The 27,549-nt window shown below is 39.9% G+C and overlaps 1 protein-coding gene across 6 annotated transcripts in view; it reads right to left on the minus strand.

The window, feature by feature from the left end:
* The window catches only part of AUTS2 (activator of transcription and developmental regulator AUTS2), a 796,643-nt gene that overhangs the window by 405,752 nt on the left and 363,342 nt on the right, over positions 1-27,549 (minus strand). For all 6 annotated transcript variants that reach the window (XM_080401885.1, XM_080401886.1, XM_080401887.1 and 3 more), the window contains one exon: positions 22,223-22,258. In XM_080401885.1, coding sequence (XP_080258011.1) covers positions 22,223-22,258 — 36 coding nt within the window. The remainder of the gene's footprint in view (positions 1-22,222; positions 22,259-27,549) is intronic.

The raw sequence follows: 27,549 nt of genomic DNA on the forward strand, positions 1-27,549 counted from the left end.
AAATGAAGAAAGAGGAAGACGTTGACCCCACAATCCATTATGCAGCACTTACGTGATTTTATTTGCTGTATGTGTTTAGTAGAAGGATAACCTAGAAACCTACAAAAGATATACAACCATCCTCCACAACCCGTACTGAAACAAATAAATGATGACGTACTGTGCATAGTTAACTATAGGTGCTGGAGTGCTCCTTTGTAAGGGAGCAACTGCCAGAGTTTATAGTCATGGAGTGAAATTCAGCCTTGCTTCCAGGTACAAGTATCTTGCTTAAAAATCACTGTGTCATCAACAAGCCTAGGAGGGAGACACATGGCCAGCCTTACTACTACCCTTTTTAAGAGGGGAAACCAGCCGTGGAAAACTCCTGGCAAAGCCAGTAGCAGCTTTTACCTGTCAGGTGCTGATGACACTTACCTTGTATTTGGTCCTGTGTCTATCTCTGCTTTGTATGCAGCTATTTGCTTTAGTAGGACACATTTTCATCTCTCTTCTTATCCATAGATCTCAAATCACTTGAAATTGAAGCACCACGACTGATACGGCCAAGGCAACACTTGAGGACTGATTTATGTCAGAGGAAAAAAAAAAAATAAATCCAGTTCTCTGGTTGAATACAGTAAAGATGAGACCTTTACAGGATATGATAAATACTTCTGCCTCTCTTTTTTACGCCATTGCCTCAGTATTTTCTTTTCATTAGCTTTAAACTTTACTGCCCTTGAGTCATACCTGTAGAGTCCCTAATGTTTCATGTGGTTTCTATTTCAGTGGCTGGTACTCAGATACTGGGAGAAATTGATTAAAATAGCCAGCCATCACCCCACTCCTCCCCAGAAGCAATGCTTCAGGTGTAGTCACTTTTCTTATTAAAAAATAAGAATCTAATCATGGATCACAGCTTTGATCTGTTAAAGTCTGTTCAATATAATCTTCTGAGACATTTGCATGTTATGTATTCTACAGTCATTGCTCAAAACAATGTATTAAGTCTGGATGGCAATGCAATTTTGATCATTAACGTCAACTCCCCTCAACAAAATTGTGTCCCCATCCCTGTCTCCCCACCACAATTTTACAACCTCAAACAAGGGCTCACACTGCTCTGTGAATATGAAGAATTTAATCTCAGACAATTTTAAAGTCTGCTCTCATACACAGAAAGCTTTGATGTTGAAAAATCACAACGCGAGTCAACAGGAAAGACCTTCAGCACTCTGACTGCAATCCCAGCATCTTTCTACTCTACTTTGCTGAAAGATGGGTATGAAGTGACAACAAAATTCACAGTCCAAGGAGGAGGTCCAAGTTTCAAAAATTCCAGATAACCATTCTGTAATTTGCTAGCCCAGGTCTGGTAAAAATACTGCAACGTAACCAGGAAGGAGTGATCATAAAAGATGTAGCTTTTTTGATTCTGGATTCAAGGAATCTTCAAGATCTTTTTGAATCTGGATTCAAGGCACCTCCGTACCAGCCAAACCTCCCCTAGATCAGCTGATGGGTCAGTCTAATTTGAGTACGTACCAGCAGTGCAAAAGGACCAATGAGGTATATATAGATCAGCACTGTGCACAGAAGTTTTGACATAAGCTGCGTCTCTTCTTGTGGCAGCTGGAGGCACAGCGTGCTATACACACTAATAATTCAGTGTACTCCTATGACAAGATGTTCTAGATGCTGCTCTACTTCAGAGTCATTTTTCTGCACATACCGATAGCATAGATGGAGAGGACAAAAACATACCACTAAAGACTTATAGCCTCTCCTAAAGATAGTAGATTTCACTGCTGTTTATCTATACTGCATGACTTTGACCTTGTGCAACACATGGCACTATACCAGCAACAGGGAGGCAGGGAAAGATAACAACTTCCTCACAGAGCCTAATGTTTCATAGTTATCACAGACAAATGTGTAATTGCAAACATCTAAATACAAAGCACTGAAGACCTTGGAAAGTAAACTGCCTTCATTAGTGCTTATGTGTGTTTTGAATCTCACTATCTGATTTCTAGTGCTTTATTTTGAAAAGAAAAAACTGTCTGCATATAACAGTCTGGAAAATATATTAAAACTTAAGACTGTGGTTTTCTGGCTTTCATCAGTGTGCCAAATTTACCTCCATCTCCTTCATCTGAAGGAAGCTGAGTTACAACAGTGATACACTTGGAGAAGATCCTCTGAAGGCAAAAACCTGTTCCATAAAACACAGAATCTGAGTTGTGACTGAAATGCTGGCTGGATTTCTGAAACCATTCAAGTTAAATGGATTGATTAAAGAATAATTTCCACTAAGGAAATGCAAGTTGCAATGGTTCTGTAGCAGTCACTGAGTGAAAAGGGACATATTCTCCATGTCATTACACTACTTTTACTCTAGTGCAGTTCTATCTATTTCAGTGTTTACTAATTCCAGTTCAAGGGAGGTGATCAAAATTAGAGTCAATTGAGTCTGATATAAAGAAGTTCTCAGATTTCTCCACTCCATTAACATCAATTTCTGCACTCCATTAACACCAGTTTTATTCCGGTGTAACTGCATCGATTTCAAAGGAGTTACACCACATCAGTTGGTGTTAAAGAAACAGAAGATCAGACCCTATTTCTTTAATAATTTTCTTCTGGAAAATATTGTTTCCCTCAGAAAATGAATGAAAATTTGATATAGCAAGAAACACACAAATACACTTGTAAAATTTAATAGATGAACAATCTAGCATATAAGAACTGTGTTTAGGTTCTGAGCCAAAGCCTACTCAAGCCAGTGAATTTTACATCAGACCCTTTACTCTCTCTTTAACTAAAGCTAATACACCCAGCAACAAGGATGCTGCAAGTTGCCAACAGCAGCACTGCCCTGCAGTGCTAAATGGATTGACCGTTGAACTCTAGTTGCTGAAAATAATTGAATTGAGAAAGACATGTCAGCTATTTCCACTGTTGTCCATTTTACACTAAGATAGTAGTTCCCACATAAATTGGATTCAAAGATGAGGAACTCTGTAGCACAACAACCTATGGCTGTGTGCTAGATTTTATGTAAGCATGTGCATGGATGCACATTTGTGCGTACACATAAATATCAACTACATGTATCACAGAAGATGATCTGGTCTATTAGCTGCAAGCCACTGCGAATTGTATGTACTGAGAGCAAACATAGAATGTGCATTGGCTTCAATATGCTTCAATCAGGCCTAAGATAAGAGATAAGTAGGACTGAAATAAAGTAGCCTCTTAATTATTTCAAACACTAGAGTTTAACAGAATGAAAATGTGCCATAGTAGTGCTATTCCTAGAAAACACAGACACCAGTCTATATACACATGTCTGTGAATAAACAGTTGACATTCTCTGCATTCACTCTGAAGCAATTGCTTTAAATAAAAATTTTGTCTGTGACATAAATAATCCAGTAGGTTAAATTTCCTGAAGTGTCAGCTTTTGTATTATTGATGCCTAATATTTTAAAATAAAATCAAATACGATTAATCTTCTTGTATAACTATAACAAGTGGAAAGAAATCATTGGCAGAATGTGTTAGTGGTTATCAATAACAATCAACTGCAGCTTCCACATTCAACAAAAATGGGTGGATGATACTAGTAGAAAGATTAAATGGTAAACTGTTCAGAAGATATGGAAGCATATCTCTATTTTTAATGGAAATACTTATGAAAATATCATTAAAACTACCTTGCTAGGTATGGAGCACTGATGCTGCTGAACCAAAATACATTGGTATTGAAATGCCTAACAAAAACAAAATCCCCACCCAAACCAACCAGCACTGAAATGGGTTTGATGGGGTTTATAAACTCTAGTTCTACCAAATCTTGGAAAAAAAATTAACCATCTAACAGAATACTCTGATTTCATCCACTCCCATTGGGTCTAATATTCTACATTCTATGAGTAGAGCACTGGCCCTTCAGTCTTAATTAGGGACTACAGAGCTCCTGTAATGAAAATAAATGCATATCATAATCACCATGAGATGGTTCTTGATCAAACACTGGCACAGAATGAAAAAAGTGCATGTTTCTGAAGCCAAATAATGTTTTTTAGAGAACTTAACTATGAAAAGCTTTACTTACATCCCTGATGTAATGTATCCTGTGTAGTTCCTCTGAGGTGAACAAACCTGCTGCCAACACCATGCAGGACTGTTTTCTAATCTGCTTGTTTTCTGTTGTTGTGGCTGTATTTTAAGTAACGTCCCATACGCACATGACCCTCCAGAAAAAGGCAAGGTAAGATAGGTGCTGAGAATATATTTCAGCGGCTGACCAATACCAGGAAGCCATAGTCTGTAACCGGTTAGGAAAAGAAGCAGGCATGACCACATACAACTGCAATAATGAAGCTCATTTGGAGAAAAATGTTCACATGACTGTGATTAAACAACTGCCAGCTCACTTCAGTCTATTCAACACAAAATGAAATGTCTTTCTGTCAGATGGGTTGACCACCTTAAATTCACCACCAGACAGGAACACAAACCAGGTTATGTAATACAGTTTAACTAACTATGCACAGAAGTTACCAGGTTTGTGTATGAAAGTACAAGTCTTCGAAGACTGTATAAATACTCAGAGAAAAACAGCCAGCATTTTCCTTTTCCAGTAGGATTTTTTTTTAAAAGAAGTTTTAAATCAAAATTAATGCTTAATTCACATGGAAATGTAAAATCCATGGGATTAGACTCAGCAGTATTATATCAGGAATGCAAAAGTTGTGTTTCAGTATTGATTAATGCCAGCAAGGCTTGAATTTGCATGTAATTTACAATCACTTCCTTCAACAAATGTCTTCATTTAGTATTATTATGAGTTTGGCATGACAGGATTATTACAAATCACTCTATCAGGAAGAATCAGTAAGAAACCCACCATTTATTTAGAAATACTGCAACAGCCATGATTGGGTGAGAAGGTATAAACATGGTTTATGTAGAGAGTGCTGTACATTACTCAAGTGTACCGGTGTCACATGCAGATTAGGAAAATTATTAGTTCTGTTCTGATAGTATTCACAATATGCTTCACCCAAATACACGGAAGATGTAGTCCCTCCTCTCAAGGAGATTACAGTCTAAATTACTTCTCTTGTACTGGGCAAGCAACAAAGCCAGCAAGCGTTGGACAGCACTAAAGGGAGGTCAGGTAGCAGCGTGTGAGCCAGCCAGCTTTGCAAACAGCAGTCAGCTTCACAAGCCAGGCTGTCAAGAAAGGGACTAAGAGCTCTGATTTGCATGCAGTGATAGATTAAAATCAGACAGCCAAAGTATTTACCAGCCCCTACACCATCTACTCCATTCCCCTGATGGTAGTTGTCATCCCGCCACAGCAGAGACAACTGAATGGCTCATGAAGCAGCTTCTGGAGAGCTCAAGCTTTCAGCTTGGAGTATTATGTCTCCAATTTGAGTTTAACTTAATATGCTTTAGAAGCCATTCATTCATCTGCCTTGCAGAGGAGGTAATCTCCATCACAAGGGCAGGACAGACAGCTTGAGGGCCATAACCTCTTCAGCTGTTTTTCGCCTTTAATTTGCCACAGCTTGCAAGTCAGAGACCTCAGGCAGGACCTAAGTCATATGGCTGGATTTCAACAAAGCACTTAGGACCAATGAAATTGGTGGAACAACCGGTGATTAAAGTCAAGCAGGTGCCCAAACGCTCAGCCGGATTGAGATCATTTAACCTAGACCAAGAGGCTGGACTTACCTCCAGCTCAGTTGACAAAATTCATCCATTGGATGAATACAGTGGTGCCTGTACCGGCCTGTATATTAATTATTAATGTTTACTGGAGTAATTTTAGATTCTCAGACAGAAGTGTAATTTTGCATGAAAAGCTTTAACAACAAATATCACAAAGATCAGACATTTCCACTAGACAGGTTGGGTCTGTAAGCACAATATAAATCAGATGAGAATGTAGAATTCTTCCAGCCTTCATCATTCACACTGAATTTGCAAACTGCAGATCATGGCAGATACCGAAACATATTCTCATTTTGAAAGAAGTCCGTGGAAGTACCACATGCTGTGAAATATTATCTTAAGGGAGTTGTTTTGATAAAAACAAATGGCCAATCCTAAAGATTAATGCTTCATACGATGTATTCAGGTTATTAATCCCACCTTCTTCTTTCCACTGGCCCTGGTAGTGAATGTTTTCTGGAAAACTGCATGGAGCCAGATGGTTAACTATTGGAAATCTATACTAAAAAGATTAATGTTACCCCATGACAGGGATCAGTCATTTGTAGAGATTTCCTAATACAAACGGTGACATTTGTTTATTCAGACTGGCTGGATGAGCCATACTCTGAGGAGAGCCTAATTAGTTCTCAAAGATTTTCAAAACATTGGGGCCCAGCTGCTGAGCTACAGTTCAACATCTGAAAGAAAATTACATGCGTAAACAGATACACAAGTAACACAGACATCCAGACAGATATGAATGACTGCTCTTCAAGCTGCCTTGGAGCTGTTAATTCTAACACAGTATGTGGAATGATGTTGGTACCCTGGGTGAGTCAAGTACTTACAAGTGGCCACTGGAAAGACTCCAGTGCCAGTTGCAGTGATTAAATATTGTGGTCCTGGGTGCCACGACTCTTTAGACAGAAGAGCTGCGTATAGCCATAGTCTGAACGCCTACCTAACACCAAGCAGTCTCAACACCAGCCCACTCCAATACACAGAAACAAATCCCAACTATCTTCATACTGTGCTTTTATGTGTAAAATAAACACACTGCAAGGAAGATCAGTATGAAAGAAACAACTGCATTTTACACAGAAGTCTCAAAGTGTGAATAGTACTTACTAAATTCACAGTAGCCCTATTTCCAAATGGATGAAAGAACCAATATGTCCAAGGCCACTGTAATTTCCAAACCACTTAGATTAAACCCCCCGGTAGTCAGGAAAGCAGTGAAGCACATGCTTTAAAGTGAAGTACACACTTAAATCCCATTGACTTCAATTATGTATGTGTGCTTACATGCTCTCCTGAATAAAAGGCGTGTAAGCATGTGTTTAAACTTGAACCTATGCTTTTCTGAGATGAGACTGTGAAGGGAGGAGAGTGACATTTAAACTGATGTGAGAAACACTGCTTTTATCACTAAGCAACAAGGCCTTTCCATCAGGAGAGAACATATCCAGGTGTTTTGAGGGAAAAAAGAAATCTACATACAAGTGCTTTTCTTTCCTTCAAAAGGACGTAAGTCAAAAAAGCAAAAGAAAAGCCATTAAAATTGGATGTTTTAATAACAATTATACAAATGCTCAATTCATCAATATGAAAACACTGACAATCTTGAGACTGAGGCCAGGACAGATGTTAACTTTATAAACAGCTGTTGCACTTGACGACATTGCAAACTCCCTACTGGGTGTTATTGCTCCCCTGCTGGAAGTTACCACATGTACAGTGCAGCCAGCAGAAGGGATCATGTGAGGGCGCCTTCATCCCCCACAGACAGCATCAACCATGTTAGCTTGAAAAAGCAAGATACTAGGGTTATTTCTAGTTAATTCTAATCAGTGCTGACTGGTGAAGGAGGTGCAGGAACACTCATGGTATAGGCAGGAGACTTCAGATGGCAAAAGCAACTACAGTAGACACAGCTACAGGACACACCTGCAATATTCATGTGCATGCTCCATACTTTACTGTAATAGATCATGATTTCTTTTTCAAAAATCAGCACCGGACAAATAGGGCCAGTTCAAAAAATGGTGCATCTCAAGAAAAACTGCAATTATTTGGATCATACTGTGGTGAAAAGAAAGGTTAGCTGCAATGGGGTAGGCTAAGAAACGAATCTAAGAGCACATGAAACACGAGTTCTGCTGAGTGTAAACTCTTAGAGCAAAACAATCAAAAATCAAAAACCAATACCAACAAAAATGAAGTACTTTCCCAGGAAGTTACACAGAAAAATATGATTTGTGAAGTATGGTAGTCCCTACATGTTTAGTGACTGCAATAATACTTGCTAAATGAGACAGACCAGGTCATCAGCTGGTATAACCAGACACAGCACTGGTGAAGCCAATGGAACTAGACTGGTCAACACAAACCTTGAAACTCTGCTACTAGACTTGTACAGTTTTTCTTTTTAATCCTGTGCCTTTTCACATCCATAAGCACATTGACTAATGGCTATGGACAGCACCTGAAAACTGTCTCCCAATTTTTAAGATCACTTAGTTATTTACACATAGTATTCTTGTGCGATATCCTTTCTGCTCCAGTGGTTGGGTTGGTTTTTTTTTCATGCCAAACTTCACAGTTAACTTCAGTTATGAGCTTTTTGCGACAAGGACTGTTAATGTACATATATAGAAATGAATGAAAGGAACTCTCAGCTACTTACTGAGATCTTGCCATAGTACCAAAATAGAAATCATTCTGGTACTATATAGAAATTTAAACCAATATGCTTTGCATATCATCCCGAAATCACACCCCCTTTGATCCTGTATCAACTATGCCATATGTGTGATTCATGATGCAGGAAAATATTTTCTTCCAGTGTATTTGCAAAAGCTTCATGAAACAAAAGTGTGATTAACTGAAGTTAAATCAAGTCACCTTAATTCAGAGAAGTATGAGCTTTAAAAATAGGTATCTATTAAGAAACTGAATTTCTAAGTAGTATCCCTCTTGGTGGTATAAATATCTGACATAGACTTAATCAGGAGCGTGTCTTGGAGAAAATATTAAAGTAGCATACAATTTGATACCACTGCAAAAAAGCAATCAAAGCAGAGCATGGCAATAAATTAATAGAAAAAGTTATATATCCAAACCAGACTAAAAGTAATTTTGTAAGTCAGCAGTAAAAACTTAAATAACCACTAATTTAATCTATTTTAGATGCAGCAGTCAATAGATTAAATACTTTATTGCTCTCTAGCCATATGAACACAGTCAGCTGACACAAAAACTGAAAAAAGAAGGGAAAACCACATCCCTATTCAGGCCCTAAGCATTGCTGAAAGCATGACCACAGAAACACGGGAGAGAAACTGACCTCCTGGGTCAGGGAAGCTGTTTTTCAAGGGAAAACTGCAAAAGGGAGTTTTGATGCAATGACCTCTACATAATGGTTGTGACCCATTTTTACCATGCTGCCTTTCTATCCACTTTTAGGCAGCACAATCATCCTTTTATAGGGAACAAGTATTTCACATTCCTCTGGGATATGCATAGAAAGGAAACGACTAGTTCCTCCAAAAGGGTATCCTGTATCAGAAGCAAAAAAATTCCTGGAAGTGTGGAACGAGGAAGAGAAAGATGGAAGAAACAGAACAGATTGTAAGTGGTATTTCTAGGGACTACCGCTTCTTGAAAAACCTTGTGTTTAAATTGTTCACATAGATATTCACCATTAACATCAGGTGGAGGACTCCATTCACAGAGGTCCCTAGAGAGGACCTGGAGAAGTTTTAGGAAACAAGGCTACCAAATAGCAAAATAATAGTATTATTAATTTAATATCTGAAATTATATATGCAAGTGAATGTATGACAGCATGAGTATCACAGCTCTCTCATATGCTGTCTGAAGTTTGCTTTATCTTTCCAAACAGGCTGCAGCAAACTTACCTTCAGATAAACATCCTAGATGCTATTTTCAAGCAATAATAAAAAGGACTTAGTTATTATCAATCCAGCTTTTGTACTGCAGGTAGGCAAGAAAAAGGACTTTATGACTGAGCTGAGAAAAGAATGAAGAGCAAATTCATAGCAGGTTAATGAAGATCAGACGATAGCAAAGCAGAGGGAAGAAGAAAAGAACACTGAGAAATTAACTGCAAAAATGAAAGCAAGAATCAAGGACTAAGAATGATACAATCAAGAAAATTAATAAACTTAAGTTTTGACTCTGAGAGGTACGGAGCAAGTGCCTGCTGTATAAGGCATCTAATTGAGCTCCCTATGCTCAAAGCCAGGCACAAACTTGACAAAATTGTTAGCAGGTCAACTCAACAGCAGCACTCTTCAAATCCTCCCTTTAAATAAATGAATGTGGACAATTGGACACTGATGGTTTTCTAGTGAAATACAACTAAACTAATCTACTGATTCAATCAGAACAAAGTCCTTTGAATGGATGAAGTACTTTAAGAAAGAATATGCTGATCAGAGGGCTGCTAAATGGCCTCTTGCTATGAGTTCATAATGATCTTGTCCTTTCATTGACTGTTCCTATACCACAGGTAACTGAAGTAAGCAGTATGTACTTACTGACCCAAACCCAGAAAATAATCTGCAAACTACTGGGAAACACTGGGCAAACAAATGATGCCAGTGATGAATGAGGAAGGCTTTTTAGGAAACAGAGTGGGAATCACAAGGAAGGTTGTTTCTTTTCCTTTCTCAGTGTCAAGGAGTGCCTCTACCACAGAAGAAAATGCAGTGTCATCAGGTGTCAGTGCATTAATATATCAGAGAGCCTTCCAGGAAGACACTGCTATTGCTATCATTGCAGGACTTTTTTTTAGTGGTGTTTTGGGGTTTTTTTTTTGTTTTTCTTAACATTAGATTTGCATTAGCTTGGAAGGGAAAAAGGATAGTGTCTAAAGGGAGAGAGGGCTGAATTAATTCATAAGCATAATTCATAAGTAACATACTGGAAGAATACAGAAGGGGTGCTTTGAGGGAGCCTGGAAACAGAAAGAAGAAACAGGCATTAGTACTAGAGACCTCCTGCATAACACGCTCTGCTCTCAAGCAAGAACTGCAATGTCTCCTCCCCATCCACATAAGTATCGCCCTGCTCTGAACAGCTTTTGGATTCCCCACTCCAGGGCACTCCGGGGAGGAAACTGTTTTGGCTGAAGTTCGGCAGGAGCAGGTGGCATTCACCAGCTGCAAGTAATTTTGCTCTTGTTGGCACTGCAGCGATTCTTGGACTTCTCGCAGTTTGTGTTCAGTAGGAAAGGGAAGGGGGAGGGAGCAAACAAGTCCTCAGTGGTGTTTAACAGCATCCCAAGCTTCACGGCTGCCTCTTCCAAGCTGGCAACTCTAAGCACACAGCAGAAGACATAGTGCTTTCAGAAGGTGCCTGCATGGATTTGCCAGCATGGGGTTCAGGTTGCTTGTGCTTCCGTTCTCTGCTGTGAGAGCACATCGCCTCTGAAACAGCTGCCACTTCAAGGTGGAAACAATCCTGCAAGCCAGATGTTAATATTGCGGAGGAGGCAGGAAGGGAGAAGAAGAGCATGGCTTACCACCAGGTGCAAGTGATCTCTCTGCAGATGGACTAGCTAGCATTGGAGCCTTTTAGGGAGCCCCCAAACAGTCCTTTTCCCAGCATTTTTCCTGCTGATTCCAACCTCTGTGTGTGCATGTCTACGGAAACAGGGGCTGCAGATGGAAAATTTCTGGGGCTGCTGTTACTAATGTGCAGAAGCACGGTAGTACAGATGCTTCAATCATTACCTTTAATGTCATATTTCATCAAAGAAAAGAAAGTCAAACCTGAATACCATAAGTGTGGCATGCCACCAAAGTGTTTGTCTGAACTTAATGACTTCCATCTTCAGAAGCCATCTGAGTAATTAAAAGGCAAGCATGGGAGCAGGAGAAGAGGCAGCAGTTCCCTTCTCCATTTCTCATCACAGAAGAGGGAACTCAAAATTGCAAGAGCATCTCTTCTAGGAGAATTTTTTAAAGTGTTTTAAAAATCCTAAATTCCTTTCTTTTCTTTCTACCCTTTCAACTGTGCACCATGAAAACCTTTCCATCTGGCATCAGAAATGATTCCTTGAATCTGCAACATATTCATCTTGCATTCACTGATCTATCCAACAGTCCAGCCCTTTGTTTGAAGGATTTCTTTCATTTCCAAATGGCACAAGTCTCATGTGCTATAGTGATGCCACTTCAAACATGAACTTCGCTCTCTGAACCAGCCTGGCACACACACTTGTGCAGGTTAAAACAGTCAAGTTTTTCCCCTCCAAGCTCATTTTTCATCACCATCCCCAACAGACACATCCTCCTTGGCAAAGATTAACACTTTGTTAATGAAGTTATGTCATGATTTTTTATTATAGCCAGTGTCTATTCTGCCATTTAACAACAATGTATTTTCATCTGCTAAGGTGGAGCAATAAATCAATGCCATTAATATTAAGAAGTTCTATTCCAGTAATATCTAGATATCTATTTACCCAATGTACTACACAAATGCGTGGGTAGACAATGACTCTATGCTGAAGAGCAGTTATATAGGTCACTGAATAAAATGAACAGCTAAAACATTCATAATAAATACTCACATAAATTACTTTATCTTCATGCACAAGTAAGTGATTTTCACAGATTCTTCCTAGAAATTATCTTGCAGTGAAACTACACAATATGGCAAACTCCACCAATATTATATGCCAACCGTGAGTTTGTAGCAAAAGCATAGTCACTAACGCAAAGAGATATGGTGGAAAACCCTCTAGCACAAGGGAACGGTCTCCCATCTTGCAGCAAAGCCAGACAGTAAGCTCCTCAGTAATGAAAAATGCACTGACCTGATCACATGTCAAAGGACTACTCATCGTGGTGCAAGATGGCTTGAAATAATGGCATTTGCTAGAGCAAATGGTGGATGTGGCATCCACATCTCTCTGCGGGAGGGAGAGTTAGAACATCAAGATGAGATTACAAGAGGTGAACAAGCTACTTCAGCTGAATGCACATTAACCCTCAGGTGTAGCAAAGAAGAAAACATTTGCCCTGATAGTATTTTTTTAAAAAACAAAAGCAGATTTACCATTGCAAAAGGAAAAGCCATCAAAAAAACTTCACTTCCTAATGGTCTGGGAGTAGCAATGACCTAATGTTTTTCTTACGGACAAAATACCCCCAAATATTTATCACAAACCATTACAGCACACATTGCAACTTTACAAGCCTTCATCAAATTACTTCCACTGAAACGAACACACAAATCTTCCAGCTCCACACTGCCACACACACAGACTCTCCAAGCTCCAAGCCTTCAGCAACCTTCCTCTGATGGACACTTTTTTTTTCAGGAAATGACACAGAGACATAGGTAAAAGGTGATTTAGATAGACTGCTGTGTCACAAATTGTCAGGATCTGATTTAAAGACCTTGCCTTTGTCAAGAAAGACAGTTGGGTGTCTGCTTTAAAGAAGTACTGGGAATATTTTCATCAAAGGTTTGAATTGAAAAACAGTGGGAGGTAAATATCTGAGATGTTGCCAAGAAAGACCGCTATATCCGTGCAATTACCATTAACAGGGGACAGCAGTGGTTCAATGAAGTAATTCAATCTGGTGTCCTACATTTTATCAGACAGCAATTTTGAGTTCTGACATAAAAGGCTGAGAAAGAGGATTGGACTCTCTTCTGTGATATTCAGCCTTAATTCTTGCAATCAGGACATGTGTTCTCTGCTTCAGGAACAATCCTACTATCCCTCCAAATGACTCAGAAGAAGAATATACTAATATTCGCCATAACACTAATCATTCACATAGGAACAAGTCTTACTTTGGGCAAGTTTTAGAACTGAGTGCCTGCAGAATTAAGGGAGGGATTTTCCTGCTTAAATATACCAGTATTTCCGTACTTGTAAGTTTTGCAAGAAAACAAAGATCTATTGTTTAAAAGAGTAAACAATATAATGCAGTCTAAATCATAAATGTATTCTTCCGAAATATGACAAAGTGAGGGAGAGATAGTATTTCTTCAGAAAATGGCAAAATTAAAAGTCTGTGGAAGCTCACATCGAAATAAGATCATCACATGGCTTCTTAGAATTAATCTATCCATATTGCATACTCGTATTTCCTTAGAGGCTTTTGCACTACCTTTCCCCAGAGTATCCTAACAGTTACTCAAATGACAGTACCGGTGATTTCCAAACTGGCCAGGTTTGCACAGCAGCTCTGCAGGGCAGACCTGAACAGCACACAGCTCCCGTGCCTAAGAGCAGGATGAACTTCCATGCCATCTCAGCACTGCACTCAACATTTTCGTGCCTCCACCACACCACCAACCCAACCAATCACCGCCACTAACCCTTTTTGAAGGGAACTCACCAGATTTTAAACTTTTAAGTCCTTTATACCATAACCTTTTCTTTTTGCACAAAGGTGTACTATTCTACAAATTTTCAAGTAACATGATGCAGAAATCTTGCAAGGTTTTCCATTGATTTTAAATGCACACAAGAGAAAATCCATTTTATATTTTTCTGAGTAAAATCTCACCACAAACAATAACACCAGCAGATAGTTTGCATCAGAAACAGTCCAGAGTTGTTCTTTCCACTTGCCTTACAAAAAGAATTCACCGAATTCAAAATTTAAGCTACAAGAGCAAACTGGCTCTTGTTTCATACAGAACATACATGGTCAGCCACCTCTAAATATGATGCAAAACCAGAATTTATCAATGAAGAACATACTCGAGTATTGCATATCCCTTTTCTTTTCATGAAATTATACAGAATCTCCTCTAGAGACCCCCAACACTACCTTTCCCCCAAAATATTAACCATGAAATAAATACATTCAATGCTACTGAGCATTCTCTTTTAATGATATGAAACCGAGACCCTTGGAAGATGAAGGCTTTGTATATGACAGCTTAACTGCTTGCAATCAAACTAATTTGCAGTACGATGACCTGAAATGAGTTTAAAAGCACCATAATGCGTGTTTAGCAATTAGTGAAGCAATTCTTTATTATTCAGGTTCACATTTGCAATTTGTGTCACATGTTACGGGAAAGAGAAAAAGAAGAACAACAACAAAAAATCTTTTTCCTTTGCAACAGCTGATGAGCAAAACATGAGTTACATGTAACATGGGCCAAATATAGACTGACAGCAAACCTTAAGTCTTTCTGCTACTTACGTAAGTCTTATAATCTCCAGAAGAGGAAATTATAAAATTAAAATTTTTCTTATAAATGATCCTATCTTGATTTTTCTTATAAATGGTCCTATCTTGATTTTTCTAAACTTTTTTTCTTGGGAAAAAATGTTTAGGAAAGTTCACCCGAAGTACCATCAAAAACATGTACTGAGCATGCCTCAAGGTTTTTAAACTGTAAATTAAGCTATCTACCAACCACCTGCAATACTTCTCTCTTCGGCTGACAACAAAAGGTAAGAGACACTTCTGGCAAATAATGGAGATGTTCATATCATCCCTTCAAATACATAAAATTCCATATTTCATTCCTTTCTCTACATTGCCTCCATTCACTACATTCGTTATCCTTGAGAAAAAGATGGCTCCAACAAGGTAAGCAGAGAACCATACACAGAAGCAGAAGGAAAAGTGACTAACAAGCTCAAAGCATTCGGTGAACACCAACAGCAGTAAATGTAACACACCATGCCAGAAAAAAAACCAAAAACAGGAACCACATGAAAAGGCAAAACTTTCATGTATTTTGAGCCGAAGGTTCAAAAAAAAAAAAAAAAAGAAGCTGAAGATACTAAACAGCGCAAAATGGCTCAGTTCTAGCAACTAAAGCAGGAGTGGGCCTGGGCCAGGAAAGCAAAGGCCTCCAAGGCAGCCAAGAAGCACACTCTAGCTCAGCACTGCTCAATCGTAAGTGGTAACTCCTTGGGGACATTGTCTCCTGAATCACTGAATTTATATGGGTCTGTCCTAAAAAAATGAATCACTGCACTGTTCAGACAGAGGATGAAAATCTTTTTCAGCAATGAGGGGGCAAACCTGAAACGCCCGATATTCTGAAATCTGCTCTCAGTTCTGCTTATTTGGGTAAGAGACTACTGCTGTCCCCAGCTTTCCTTGTTTAAGATTTGGACAATATAGTTTCACCTGAAGAAAAGAAAAACTGTGAGGATTAGTTTTCTAAATTCAAAGCATTTTATTCAAAAGGCACGAGCAGGCGTTAGGGCAGAGGTCTACAGTGCACGAGGCAACACCATTCAGAAGGGCTGCAAAAATCACTCAGACCTTCATCATCCCCATTCAAAGCGATGATCAGGGTAGAAACTTGCCTTGACCAAATTCCTACCCAGGTAATTTATTCTGCTTGCCTAAACATTCCTCAAATATTGAGTTAATATGATGTGTTTTTCTTAACTTCTAGAAAAATACAGTTTCGCTCTCCAAAACCAGTTGTTTTGCTCCAGTTATTCTCATTATTAGTGGGATGCTGGAAACATACGCATGCCTGCTTTTGCTGCTGTTCTTGCTTTGATGGTCATATCATTAGCAAACTCTTTAATGAGTTTCAGTTCTCCCTAGGAACACCACTACAGTTTATAAATGCTAAAATTAATAGACCTGGGGTATATTTTATTACATGTAATGCATTTAGTTGGCAATGACGATGCCTCCCTTACAGCAGCTGTTATAATAAACTGCATTTTCAATGGCTCCTGGAAAACAAAAGACAACACCTAGAAGATTTCAGATAAAGAAACACAAGGGTTTCCAGGTCTCACCGGTCCACACCGTATCTGCTTCAATGAGGTCTGCAAATACTAATAAGTAATTACAACTCACAGATTCCTACTGGGGATCTTGTCCACTTTTCTTGAATCTGAATTTACTATCAGAAGAATCATAACCTTTGTTGTCAGCTTCACTTCTGCAAAGAATGGGCACATGGAGATTCTGAAGTGGAGCTAAAATGGATTTTAGTATACCCTTCACAATAATAGTTGGTAAAACTAATTAGAGTGAGAAAACTGGAGATCATTCATTACCCTACTAGGCAAATTAGGATTTGTTAACAATGATTTACAGTGCCAAACACAGGGTAACAAGGATTGCCTTTTCAACTGTGTTCACAGGGGACGTGACAGTTTACTGTATGACAGCATCCAAAAAGCCACTGCTGTAGTGCTTTTGTAGACCCCATGGTATTTCCGACAGATACACACTTTTACATAAGCAAAATACATTTAAATGTTTAGCTTCTAAAGTCAAGCACAAAAAAGAGCTGAGCTGAGCAACTAAACCCACCTGCAAGAACAGTAAGTCTTTATTTACCAACCTCACCATGTACACGATGTGGAGTAAGGTATCATATCCCTCCTGTAACATTAGCTGGCTGAATTTATTAAACCTCTTTCAAATGATACTTTTGATCTAATCTGTTTCTCTCCTGTGGAAACTATTAGGTTTTACTGTACTCTCTAAACGCACTCCCCCCTGAGGGGGTCAACAACATCACACATTTGACCACCTCAAAGAACAAAACACAGGCTACTCAGGATCATGCCACTGCATACAGACCGGGCACTGAAGGAAAACAGACTGGGTTTAAGGGCTCTACCTGAGAATATGAACCCAGAGAATGTGCTGGTATAACTAATTCCACGTTTCTTCTGTAAGGTAATGTCTTGGGTGAAAATCAGTACTATTGCATAGTGAAATAGCTGGCCTTATCTAGGCCAAATACTGGTTTTCCATCATCTCTATACTAATACCACTGGTGCTCCACTTATTCTCCTTGGGATGAGTTTTTAGAGCTCTGAGTAATGTAATGCAACATTGCACAACACAGTGTCCCAGTGGCATGCTGTAACTACGCAAACATCTGCTGAACCGAACCCACTCAGGGCCAAATTGGATAGCACAACTGATTAGCTGGAGCCTTTGGGAATATGCTCACGATTTATGTTTGTCTGAGTCACCAGCCCATGTGCAAATCACATTTTTCGTTTTTCTTCCTTTTTTTTAAGGTGGAGCAAGAGCATTGTCTCAGCTTTTTGCCCTTTTTTTTTTTTTTTTTTTTTTTGGGGGGGGGGGAACCCGCTAACCAAAAACAAGCATTAAAAAAAGGAACAGGAAACCCTCAGAAATTGCCACAAAGACTTGAAAAGCAGACCAATGCAAGAAACGGAAAAAAGTTGCCATAAACAGAGAAACTGTACAGCTGCCAAAGAACCTGACAATCTTGGGAATTGGGTTTGTCATTTAAAAATAAAATACTCAGTTATTTAGGTTTTGAATTCTGTTTTGGTTTGTGCTGCAAACCAATGAACCACCTGGATCCTTTAACGTGACTTTGGCTGGGTGTGAGACAGACAAAGAAAACTAGCAAACATCATTATCTGTAGTCAGAGAAGAGAAAAAGTTTTGCTATTATTCAGCTTCCAATCATATTCCAAAACTTCTCTCCCAACCTCCTGAAATCATAAACAGCTGGACAATGTTAAAAACTCACATAATTAAAATTCACCTAACTTTTTTTTTAAACACTAAAAAGGTGGGGGTTTTCCCCTAAAATCCTAACTACGTTCCAATTACCTGATCTGACTTCTCAGTGAGATGTAATCTACCTTATAATCTATCTCTGATGAGAGACAATGACAATTTGCTATTTAAAAAAAAAAAAAAAAAAAAAAACCAAACCAAAGAAAACTAGGAGTTTTTCCAGGAAGCATTTAGTTAGGATTTCTTAGGGTGCACCAACATTAACAATGCATCCCAAGCTTTTTTTTCACATGCACCAATCAAACTGGACTGATCCCATAGAAAACAATAAAGTCAGGCCAGTACAAAAGGCTTATACCAGACCTAGAAAGATTTTTTTACCTCTGTCTCCTCTTTGCTGGATATTGATTTAGTAATATGTAAAAAGGATAGGCAAGTATCCACTCTGACAAGGAGTGCCAAGACAGGTGAAAGAGATTCCAGCAAGAATGAAAATCGCTTTTCAACAAAATCTGCAGAGCATACTAGCACCTGTGAAAGAAGCAGAAGGTAAGTTGTTCCTAACCAGAAAAAAACTTGTAGAGATACTTAGAACTGCTCAACAACTTTTGCATCATTAACACTCATTCAGTGGTTACTCACACATGTCCCACACTGCTGAAGGTACCTAATTAGAAAGTCTGTTTAATCAGTGGCAGTTCTGATCATCCCGGCTAGGTCTGAGTTAGCCTGAATCACTTCATGGAAATTCTCAGCCCTCTCCATGGACTTCACAACAAAGGTGGGTTGCCAAAGCCAACAGTGTGAATGTCCTCCCCTAAGCGCGTGCGTTTTCCCTTCACGTACTTCTTTCCAAGAAGCACTAATGCAGAGGCAACAAGAACATAAGAATACAGTCTCCAAATCTGCCATTCAGAAACATACCTAGTTACGGCATAAAACCAGGCAAGATTTCAGCCTTCACCACTACTACTGCAAGTGCATAATGAATTACTGGGATGGAACTATCACATAGATATTAGAAAAATGGTTTTGTATTACTGCAAAGTGTCAGGTTTATAAACATTTCCTTAAGCACTCAGTGAACTCAAGAGGCTCTCTACAGAATAAAAAGATCCAAAAGTAACTTTTGCTTTGCTGTAGCATGCACAGCATCCACAAACACTGCAGAGACATGACCCACCACCCATCAAATCCCAGTGCCTGGCACACACACGGTTCTTAAAGGAGATTCCAAGTCTGACAAGTATTAGCTCCATTACGTACATGCTAGGTAACATGGACCAAACATACCAGATTCCATTATTGCTTTGATTTCAACAGCAAATACAAGCTAATTAATCCATGCCTCAGCATTCATTCATTTCTGAATAAAACCTGCTTCCATCTGCGTTCCTGCTTCCTGTAGCATATGTGGTTGATAGTGAATCTACTATTAGTACATTTTAACTTACCTGGTTGCCTGCATTGCCTTTGGTGCTGCTACAGTATATAATATTTTGTAGTTCAAAGCACAACATATATTGATCAATAATTTCCACAGGCAAAAGCTTTATTATTATCTATTAAACTAAGAACTAGTGTTGTTTTATTTGAAACCAATGACCCTTGTTTTGATGTTCTGGGTTAACGCTAAACACAAAAACTAACAGTCTTTTCTAGTTAAAAGCTTTGGGAAGAAGTCAATTCAAGTGCATATTCTTTTGCACTTTGATAATACAATAATTACATTTATCAGAAACACATGCTAATTGGATCATCCTGGAGCATTTTTCTCATTGTCTGGTACCGCAAAACACATCTGGGTTTTATTTGCCCCATGTTAAGTTAATAAGGGTACGGACTTTTTAAAAACAATAAGCAAGATAATCCTGAAAACAATTTTCTGAAGTGGAAAGGGAGTACAAAACCTGCCACGTTTCATTCAAGACTATGCAAGTGCAAAAATGACTTTAAGATTGAAACTGATGGATGTTTTCTATCTACTCAGCTATTAGTGAAGAAAGAAAAAGAAAGTTAAAGAAATCTTGTTACTATGACTATACATAAGAGACAGTGCAGTTAAATGTATCATATTAATGGAACCTAGTAAGGGATGTCTCCTCCACCTACACAGATCCAAATTAGTATGATGTAAAGTACCAATACATTGGCACTAGAAGATGTCAAGCTTCTTCTTGTTACTAAACCCTTAACTCGGGAGAATTGGAAACTTTCAAGCTTTTCGCTGGAGCTTAGGGGATGTTGACACCTTCCAGATTTTCACTTTACTGGACCAACCCACAGACAGTATGGTGCAAGGGAACAGCAGATGGCTTTTCTTCTGTTACCTCTGCTTCCTAAAGATGAAGCTGAACATTGTTCTTAAAGCATGCATATTCAGCTCTTGCTATAAGGAGAACAAGGTTTATTTATATATGTTAAAGCCTTCCATCCTGTATTATATTTGTCCCACTCCTGAGCATGTCTGTATACGTTCATATGATTTGAATTTTAGATGCCCAAAGGCAAGCAAATCACTCTGAGCTGTGGAAAGACTTTCAAGTTTTAGTCTTAACGCAAAATAAACGTTGAGCCATTTGATGTTATTTTTCCCTTCATCCCCTCCCTCTTAAAAATACACATGACACAAAACAGAGGAAGTGTTGGAAAAAACAAACCAGTTTTTTTCCTGTTACACAACTTACCTTACACTGATTTGGGCTTTGGTATAATTAGAAAAACTATGGCAAAATATTTTCAATTGATCATGCTCTTTTGAGACCTTACCACTGGCAGAAGAACGGACACTTAGTTTGTGCAGAGGTCCAGTGTAAATCCAGCAGGACACGGCATTTCTTGAGGTATTAAGCAATTTTTGTGCTTGCATTTTACACTTAAATGTGAGGTCACACGCACACAGTTTAATCCCATAACTTTCTTATACGATCACAGACCTCTATGAAAAAAGACTAAATTTCACCATGTACTAATGGAAGAAAATTACTCTCTGGGAATCTGACAAGAGAGCAACAAATTTTTTCCATCGTGTAATCGAAGACTATATAGTTTTATTTCCCCCAGAGTTTGATGAAAAGATAGAAGCAGGCTTTGATTATATTATTAACTATACAGAGCAATGCTATAGAAAGTCTCACTGCATTTTACCCACCTGTTTTTGGACATACATAATGCTCTATTTCTCCTGCAGATATTATAAATGCAGAAAAGACATGCTTGAAGAATACAGCATAAATTACAAGGGAAACAGGACATGAGCAATTTAAATACAAATCTTGGAGGAAAATAAGCAGTGCATTGGCTTGACTGGAAAGCATTTTTTACTCCCAAACTTATCTGTGCAAGGAAAAGGTAGACTGATGAATGTGGGAATAAACAGGTAGAAAGGTAGGATTATAGACTGCTAAATCAATAAAGAGGCATGCAAATAAATGACCAAAAAAAAGACTGAACAATTATCAAACCATCTGGGGCCTGATCCTCTTCTCACGACATAAAATGTGAATCTAGCATAAATACAATTACAGCTGTGTTTTCCAAGACAATCTGTGAGACATGGGCCTTTTAAACCAAGAGGCAGAAATTGCTGTCGTGTTCTCTGGACTGTGGTACACAGCAGATGAGACAAGACCACCATGATGGGCTCTTTAAAGTCTATGATTCAGTAAGAATTGGTACAAGGGGAAATAAAGATGCTACCGTCTCAGATTAGAGAACTGGTAAGACCATGGTTCATTTTATTTGCTATAATTGTGTAAATTAAATGCTGCTAGAATTTATGTAGTAATTAGTATAACACCTAATTAGTTCAGGAAAACATTGACCATCATGTCTGATATATTATTTACGATGCATTTGTGGAGGAAGAAATAGAAAGAGATAAGTTAACCTATTGAGCAGACTGAGATTGGTTATTTATTCCTGTTTCTATATAATAAGGCACTTCCGTTTCAGGAGTAATGCTATGCTGTTCAGAGGCACATGTGTTAAAGTTGAGATACACTTACAAAGTAGCCTGTTCCCAAGCTGGAAGGAGCTGAGCTCTGCAATAAAAACACAAAGACAAAGTGGAAAGTCAGTGATGGTTTTTAACACGTTCCAATCCACATAGCTCATTACCAGCCCTTTCCAAGCTTTTCATCACTACATCACAGCACCAATGTGCTGCCCCTTGTCATCTGCTACTGAAACAAACACGGTGTTGCTTAATTTTTCCCTTTACATCTCTCAACGAGTCTGAGATGGTAACGTGCTATTTACTGAATTCCAAGCTTCTGCGGTGGACGTAATTGCCAATTTATTTGACAGGCAGCTGGGTAATGAATTAATGATGGCATTTCGCCCTGCACTGAGACTAAACAGACACTCATCAACCAGCCTCCCTGACATGCTGACATTCAATGCCCTGGACTCCAGCTACTCAGCTTTGTGGCCACAAAGGGGCAGGCAGGAGGGGGAAAAGAAAAAAACTAGGCTGACTTCAAAACAAAAAGCCCAGTGGGTTTGGATGACTTTTTCAGTGTATGACCTGTTTGCCAATTTATTCCCGAAAGGCCCCGGTTAGTACACACACACTGCTTTTCTAAAATGAGACATTTTGTAAACATAATTAGTAGTCTGAAATGTAAAGAACGCGTGGGCACAGAGAAGCTGCTTCAGTCAATGTACCATTTCCTGGAGAACCCAGTCACTACAATTTCCCATTTGGATGTCCACACTGTTTGACAAACCAAGGATTTAAAAAGAAAAGAAAAAAAACACAACACATATCTGCAGTACGGAACAGATTCCAAAACTCAAACCCATAAAAATTATTAAAAGCAGTATTACTACCACTAAAAAACAATCAAAAGATTTAAATGTTTTAAAAAATGCATCATGAATTTCAGTTTAAGTGGGACACGATCACAACATCTACGTTCACAGGAATTAAGGAGATAAAGGGTTTTGTTTCATTAGTTTTTCATCTAAGCAATGGGGATTACACAGCAGGTTCTCTTAGAGACATGGTGAGAGACCTAAACATCTCAGTCCTAATCCAGGTCACTGGCTGTTATATTAAAGGGTGAACAGCTCCCAACGCTACAGCCCTATCACCTGAAACATTTCAAGCCAGGCTAGTCAATGAACAACGAAGCAAAACACGAAGGATAATTCTTTAGTGAGCAGTGGGTAGTCCAGATGACCAGTCTTTAACTCCTCAGAGTTCAATTCCTGTTCCTTAGCACAACCTCACTCTCAGCAATGACACAGTTCAGTGATTACCAGGAACTGCACAGGGGCCCCAGCCAGCCTTGGCAAAACATTGGAAACATGCGGAATTTGCATCGTTGTCATCCCTGTTCTGAGACACTGTTGCAGGGGATCCTTACAGCAAATTCTCCCCATTTCTGATTGTGGAGTGCAGCACTGACATAAAAGAAAATAAACCCCCTACAAGGGTCCTACAGTATCTTTTTACTGAGCTTGGCACGACAGAAATAGATTGTGCTAAGAAATCTAAATTTAGCCACAAAATTCATTGCAAATAATCAGAATATTACTGCGTGCTCACCAAAGCACTACTAAAAAGAGAGCTTTAGAGAGGTTATGTACTTATATGGGAAGGCCTTCTGGTTTAAGACATTAGAAGCTGAAGACTCAGCAAGAGGAAATTACCTTGGCAGTCATAAGGGTACCACTATCATAAAATCCAACAAAATCTTTTGGGACATCTTATATGAACAAACAGAAGTGCTACAGAGATTTGGAAGGTATGTGGTTCCTGCCCCCTAATACTCTCTATCTTCTATGTCGTGGCTACTGAAGGACTCGAGATCTGCAGTCTATGGATTTGTTATCAGCATGCAAGGGGAGCTCCACAGAAATAAATAAATTCCTAGGTCCTTCTGGCCCCACTCTTGCTGCTCTGGGGCCTCATGCTCCCTCTGCCACCATCATCCACAGCAAGACCCACCTGGTCCCAGTGACAACATCCCTGAAAGCAACTCTTCAACAGCATCACACTGTGGTGCAGAGGAATGGGCAGCGCGGATACAGGAACACACGCCGCAAGACCCCTGGGCTCAGCCCGACTGCTCTGCTTCCCTCTGCATTGCTGTGACCATGCACCTAGGAACAACCTGGTACCCACAGCCCCAGACATGACACAGCCCAGCTACCGCTTCCAGCTAGAAAGTTCCCTTCGTGGGCCACATACAATGGTTTTGTTAGTCACTACAGCCCGTAGACTGCAGCTCTGCAACACCTGGTAGACAGAGCGTTTCAGCATACTCTAGTTTAGCGTCTAGTGCATTTACTCTTCTGGTAAAGTACATCATATATACTGCCTTTCACTTTACTCATTCTGCTTTCTGCTTCCTGCCATTTAAATTCTTTTAATTTAGGCTAGAGATCTACCCACGAAGTACAACGTGCGCAATCATTATAACTGCTTTTAAGCTATGTACAGATGCCAATCGAGTCCCACTCTTTCACTCCCAAATTTTAAAACTTACTTTACAGGCTGAAAGCTCCAAAGTTTGCATTCTGCATCTGTGTGTAATTTTTATTCCAAGTTTTGGAAGGATCAAGTATCAAAACAAAACAATAAAAAGGAAAAAAAAAAAGAATAAGCAAACAAAATATTTCCCACTGAATATTTCCATTCCTTCAAAAGCAATGCTGCAATGGCCATGGGAGGACAGTTGAAACATAGCAGTCAAATGACTTTTACTGAAAAGAAACAACTGTGCACTTTGAGGGAACTTGAGTTTTCTGGATGGAAATATAGCCCTTCACACATTGCATGCTGCATATGGATAGTACGGTTTGCAAACTCTTTTTAATTGAAGTAAGACTGTATTGCACATGCATGAATGACTAAGTTAGCTGTGTTGTGAACTGTGTGTTGACAGAGCATATACGCTGAAGCAAGGGCTATGCAAGAAGACAGCTTCTCACCTTTTTTGATAACTCCCAATAGCGAAAGGATCCTACTACCCAGTGCCCAGCCTTGGTACCAACTGATGAATGTGATACTGTGTATGCAGCATCTTTACAAGCCCATGCTGAGTCGTGATCCTGTACTGGATGGTTCTACATCTCTTATATAAAGTGTGCCTATAATAGAGGTAATGGTTTCACTTTCCGAAACCCTTTGCAAAATTCGACATTAGATATACTATTTGATATTCACACAACCACCAGCAGAAGCCTGCATCATGTGCCCATCAGCAAAACGCAAGTCACTTGCTTAAAATTAAAAGGGGGTTTGATTTTGTTATTTTTCTTCTGCTTTTTTTTTACTCTTTTTTTTTTTTCTTTTTTTTTTTTTTTTTTTTTTCTTCCTTCCTTAAAGAGAAGAACTTTTGGCCCAGGAGCAAAAATGTAGTAACCCTCATGTAAGCATTAGTTTATTGTGTACCAAAGAAAATTACATCCTTGAGGTCTTGGAAGGCACAGTTATACCCATTTTGCATATATATTGTGCATTACTTGGGGAGCTGGGTGGGGAGAAGGACTGTGTTGTACATATTTGTTCTGGCTATTGTTTATGCAGGTCTGACTGAATGAAGGAACAGTGGGTATCATTTCAATTTCTGATGTCAACATCAAATTACTTATTTAATTTCATGCCTGGCGAAGCATTGTATAGCTACACGCAGAATCATTTCACTTCATTTGTTATGCTGTGTTTTCTTGGCGATTGGCTTGCCTTCCAACTGACAGCTTTAATTACGACATGAATTTGATTGCACTGCCGAGGAATTAACATAATGCAACAAAGCATTTAAGCACCCAACCTCAGACACACAAACACACACATACACACCCTCGCATACACACACACACAAAGAAGCAGCTACTGCAGCTGATCAGCTTCTGGCACACATACACACAAACACACACAGAGCTTTGCTGGTGTTACTCTGCTTTAGATCAATCAAGATTAGCAGGGATATTCTGGAGAAGGAAAAGTACGAAGGATTTCAAAGCACACAGCTCAAAGACTGTTCCTCAACTGGTCTTTCTTTGGACTCATACACAGGTGGGAGGAACGAGAGACAAAGAATTCAAAGTATCCCATATTTAAGGCCAAAACCATGAGCTGCCCACAGGATTACACTGATGGGGGTGCAGACACCTTCCTTCCCCAAGCAGACAGCAACAGACCTGCTGGGCAGGGCACTCCATGCCTTAACTGCTCACTGATACCTCACTGTAACCTATTTGTTAGGGCAAAGCACACACTGCAGTAGGAGCACACAGCTACAAAGCACTGGGGAAAAGGAAGCCCTCATGAAAGAGTGTGTCAGCACTGATGAGAACCCAGGACAAGATCTTTCATGTAGGGGACAAACGGAAAGATTCCTGTCACACTCCCTGTTCTAGAACCAGAATGATATTCTACACAGAAAGATGCCAACTCTTTCCCCCAGGTTGTAATGGTCAGCAATCTGCTACATCACGTAGACACATGCAGGTCTCTGGGGCTGGATGTTATCTGCTCAAGACTACTGAGGGAGCTGGGGGGGGAGCTCACCGAGCCGCTCTCCATCATTTACCAGCAGTCCTGGCTAACTGCGGAGGTCCCAGTGGACTGGAAGTTAGGAAATGTGATGCCCACCTACAGGAAGGGCTGGAAGGAGGATACGGGGAGCTACAGGCCTGCCAGTCTGACCTCGGTGCCAGGGAAGGCCATGGAGCAGACCATCCTAAAGCCCTTCAAGTGGCACATAAAGGACAACCAGATGATCAGGCCCAGCCAGCACAGTGTTATGAAAGGCAGGTCCTGCTTGACTAACCTGCTCTCCCTCTATGACAAAATGACCCACTAAGTGGATGAGGGAAAGGCTGTGCATGTTTACCTGGACTTCAGCAAAGCCTTTGACACCGTTTCCCACAGCATTCTCTCCTGGAGAAACTGGCTGCTCATGGCTTGGACAGGAGTGCTCTGTGCTGGGTAAAAACTGGCTGGATGGCCAGGCCCAAAGAGTGGTGGTGAATGGAGCTACATTCAGCTGGTGCAGGTCACAAGCGGTGCTCGCAGGGCTCAGTGCTGGGGCCAGCCCTGTTTAACGTCTTCATCGACGATCTGGGGGAGGGGGCTGAGCCACCCTCAGTCACTTTGCAGGTGACACCAGCCTGGGGGGAGTGCTGACCTGCTGGGGGGCAGGGGGCTCTGCAGAGGGGTCTGGGCAGGCTGGGCTGATGGGCTGAGGTCAGTTGTATCAGGTTCAACAGGGCTCCGTGCCGGGTCCTGCCCGTGGGTCACAGCAGCCCCAGGCAGCTGCGGGCTGGGGGCAGGGGGCTGGGAACTGCCCAGCGGGAAAGGGCCTGGGGGGGCTGGTTG

This window comes from Falco punctatus (assembly GCF_963210335.1).
Source record: "Falco punctatus genome assembly, chromosome: 1".
In the NCBI taxonomy this organism is placed as follows: Eukaryota; Metazoa; Chordata; class Aves; order Falconiformes; family Falconidae; genus Falco; species Falco punctatus.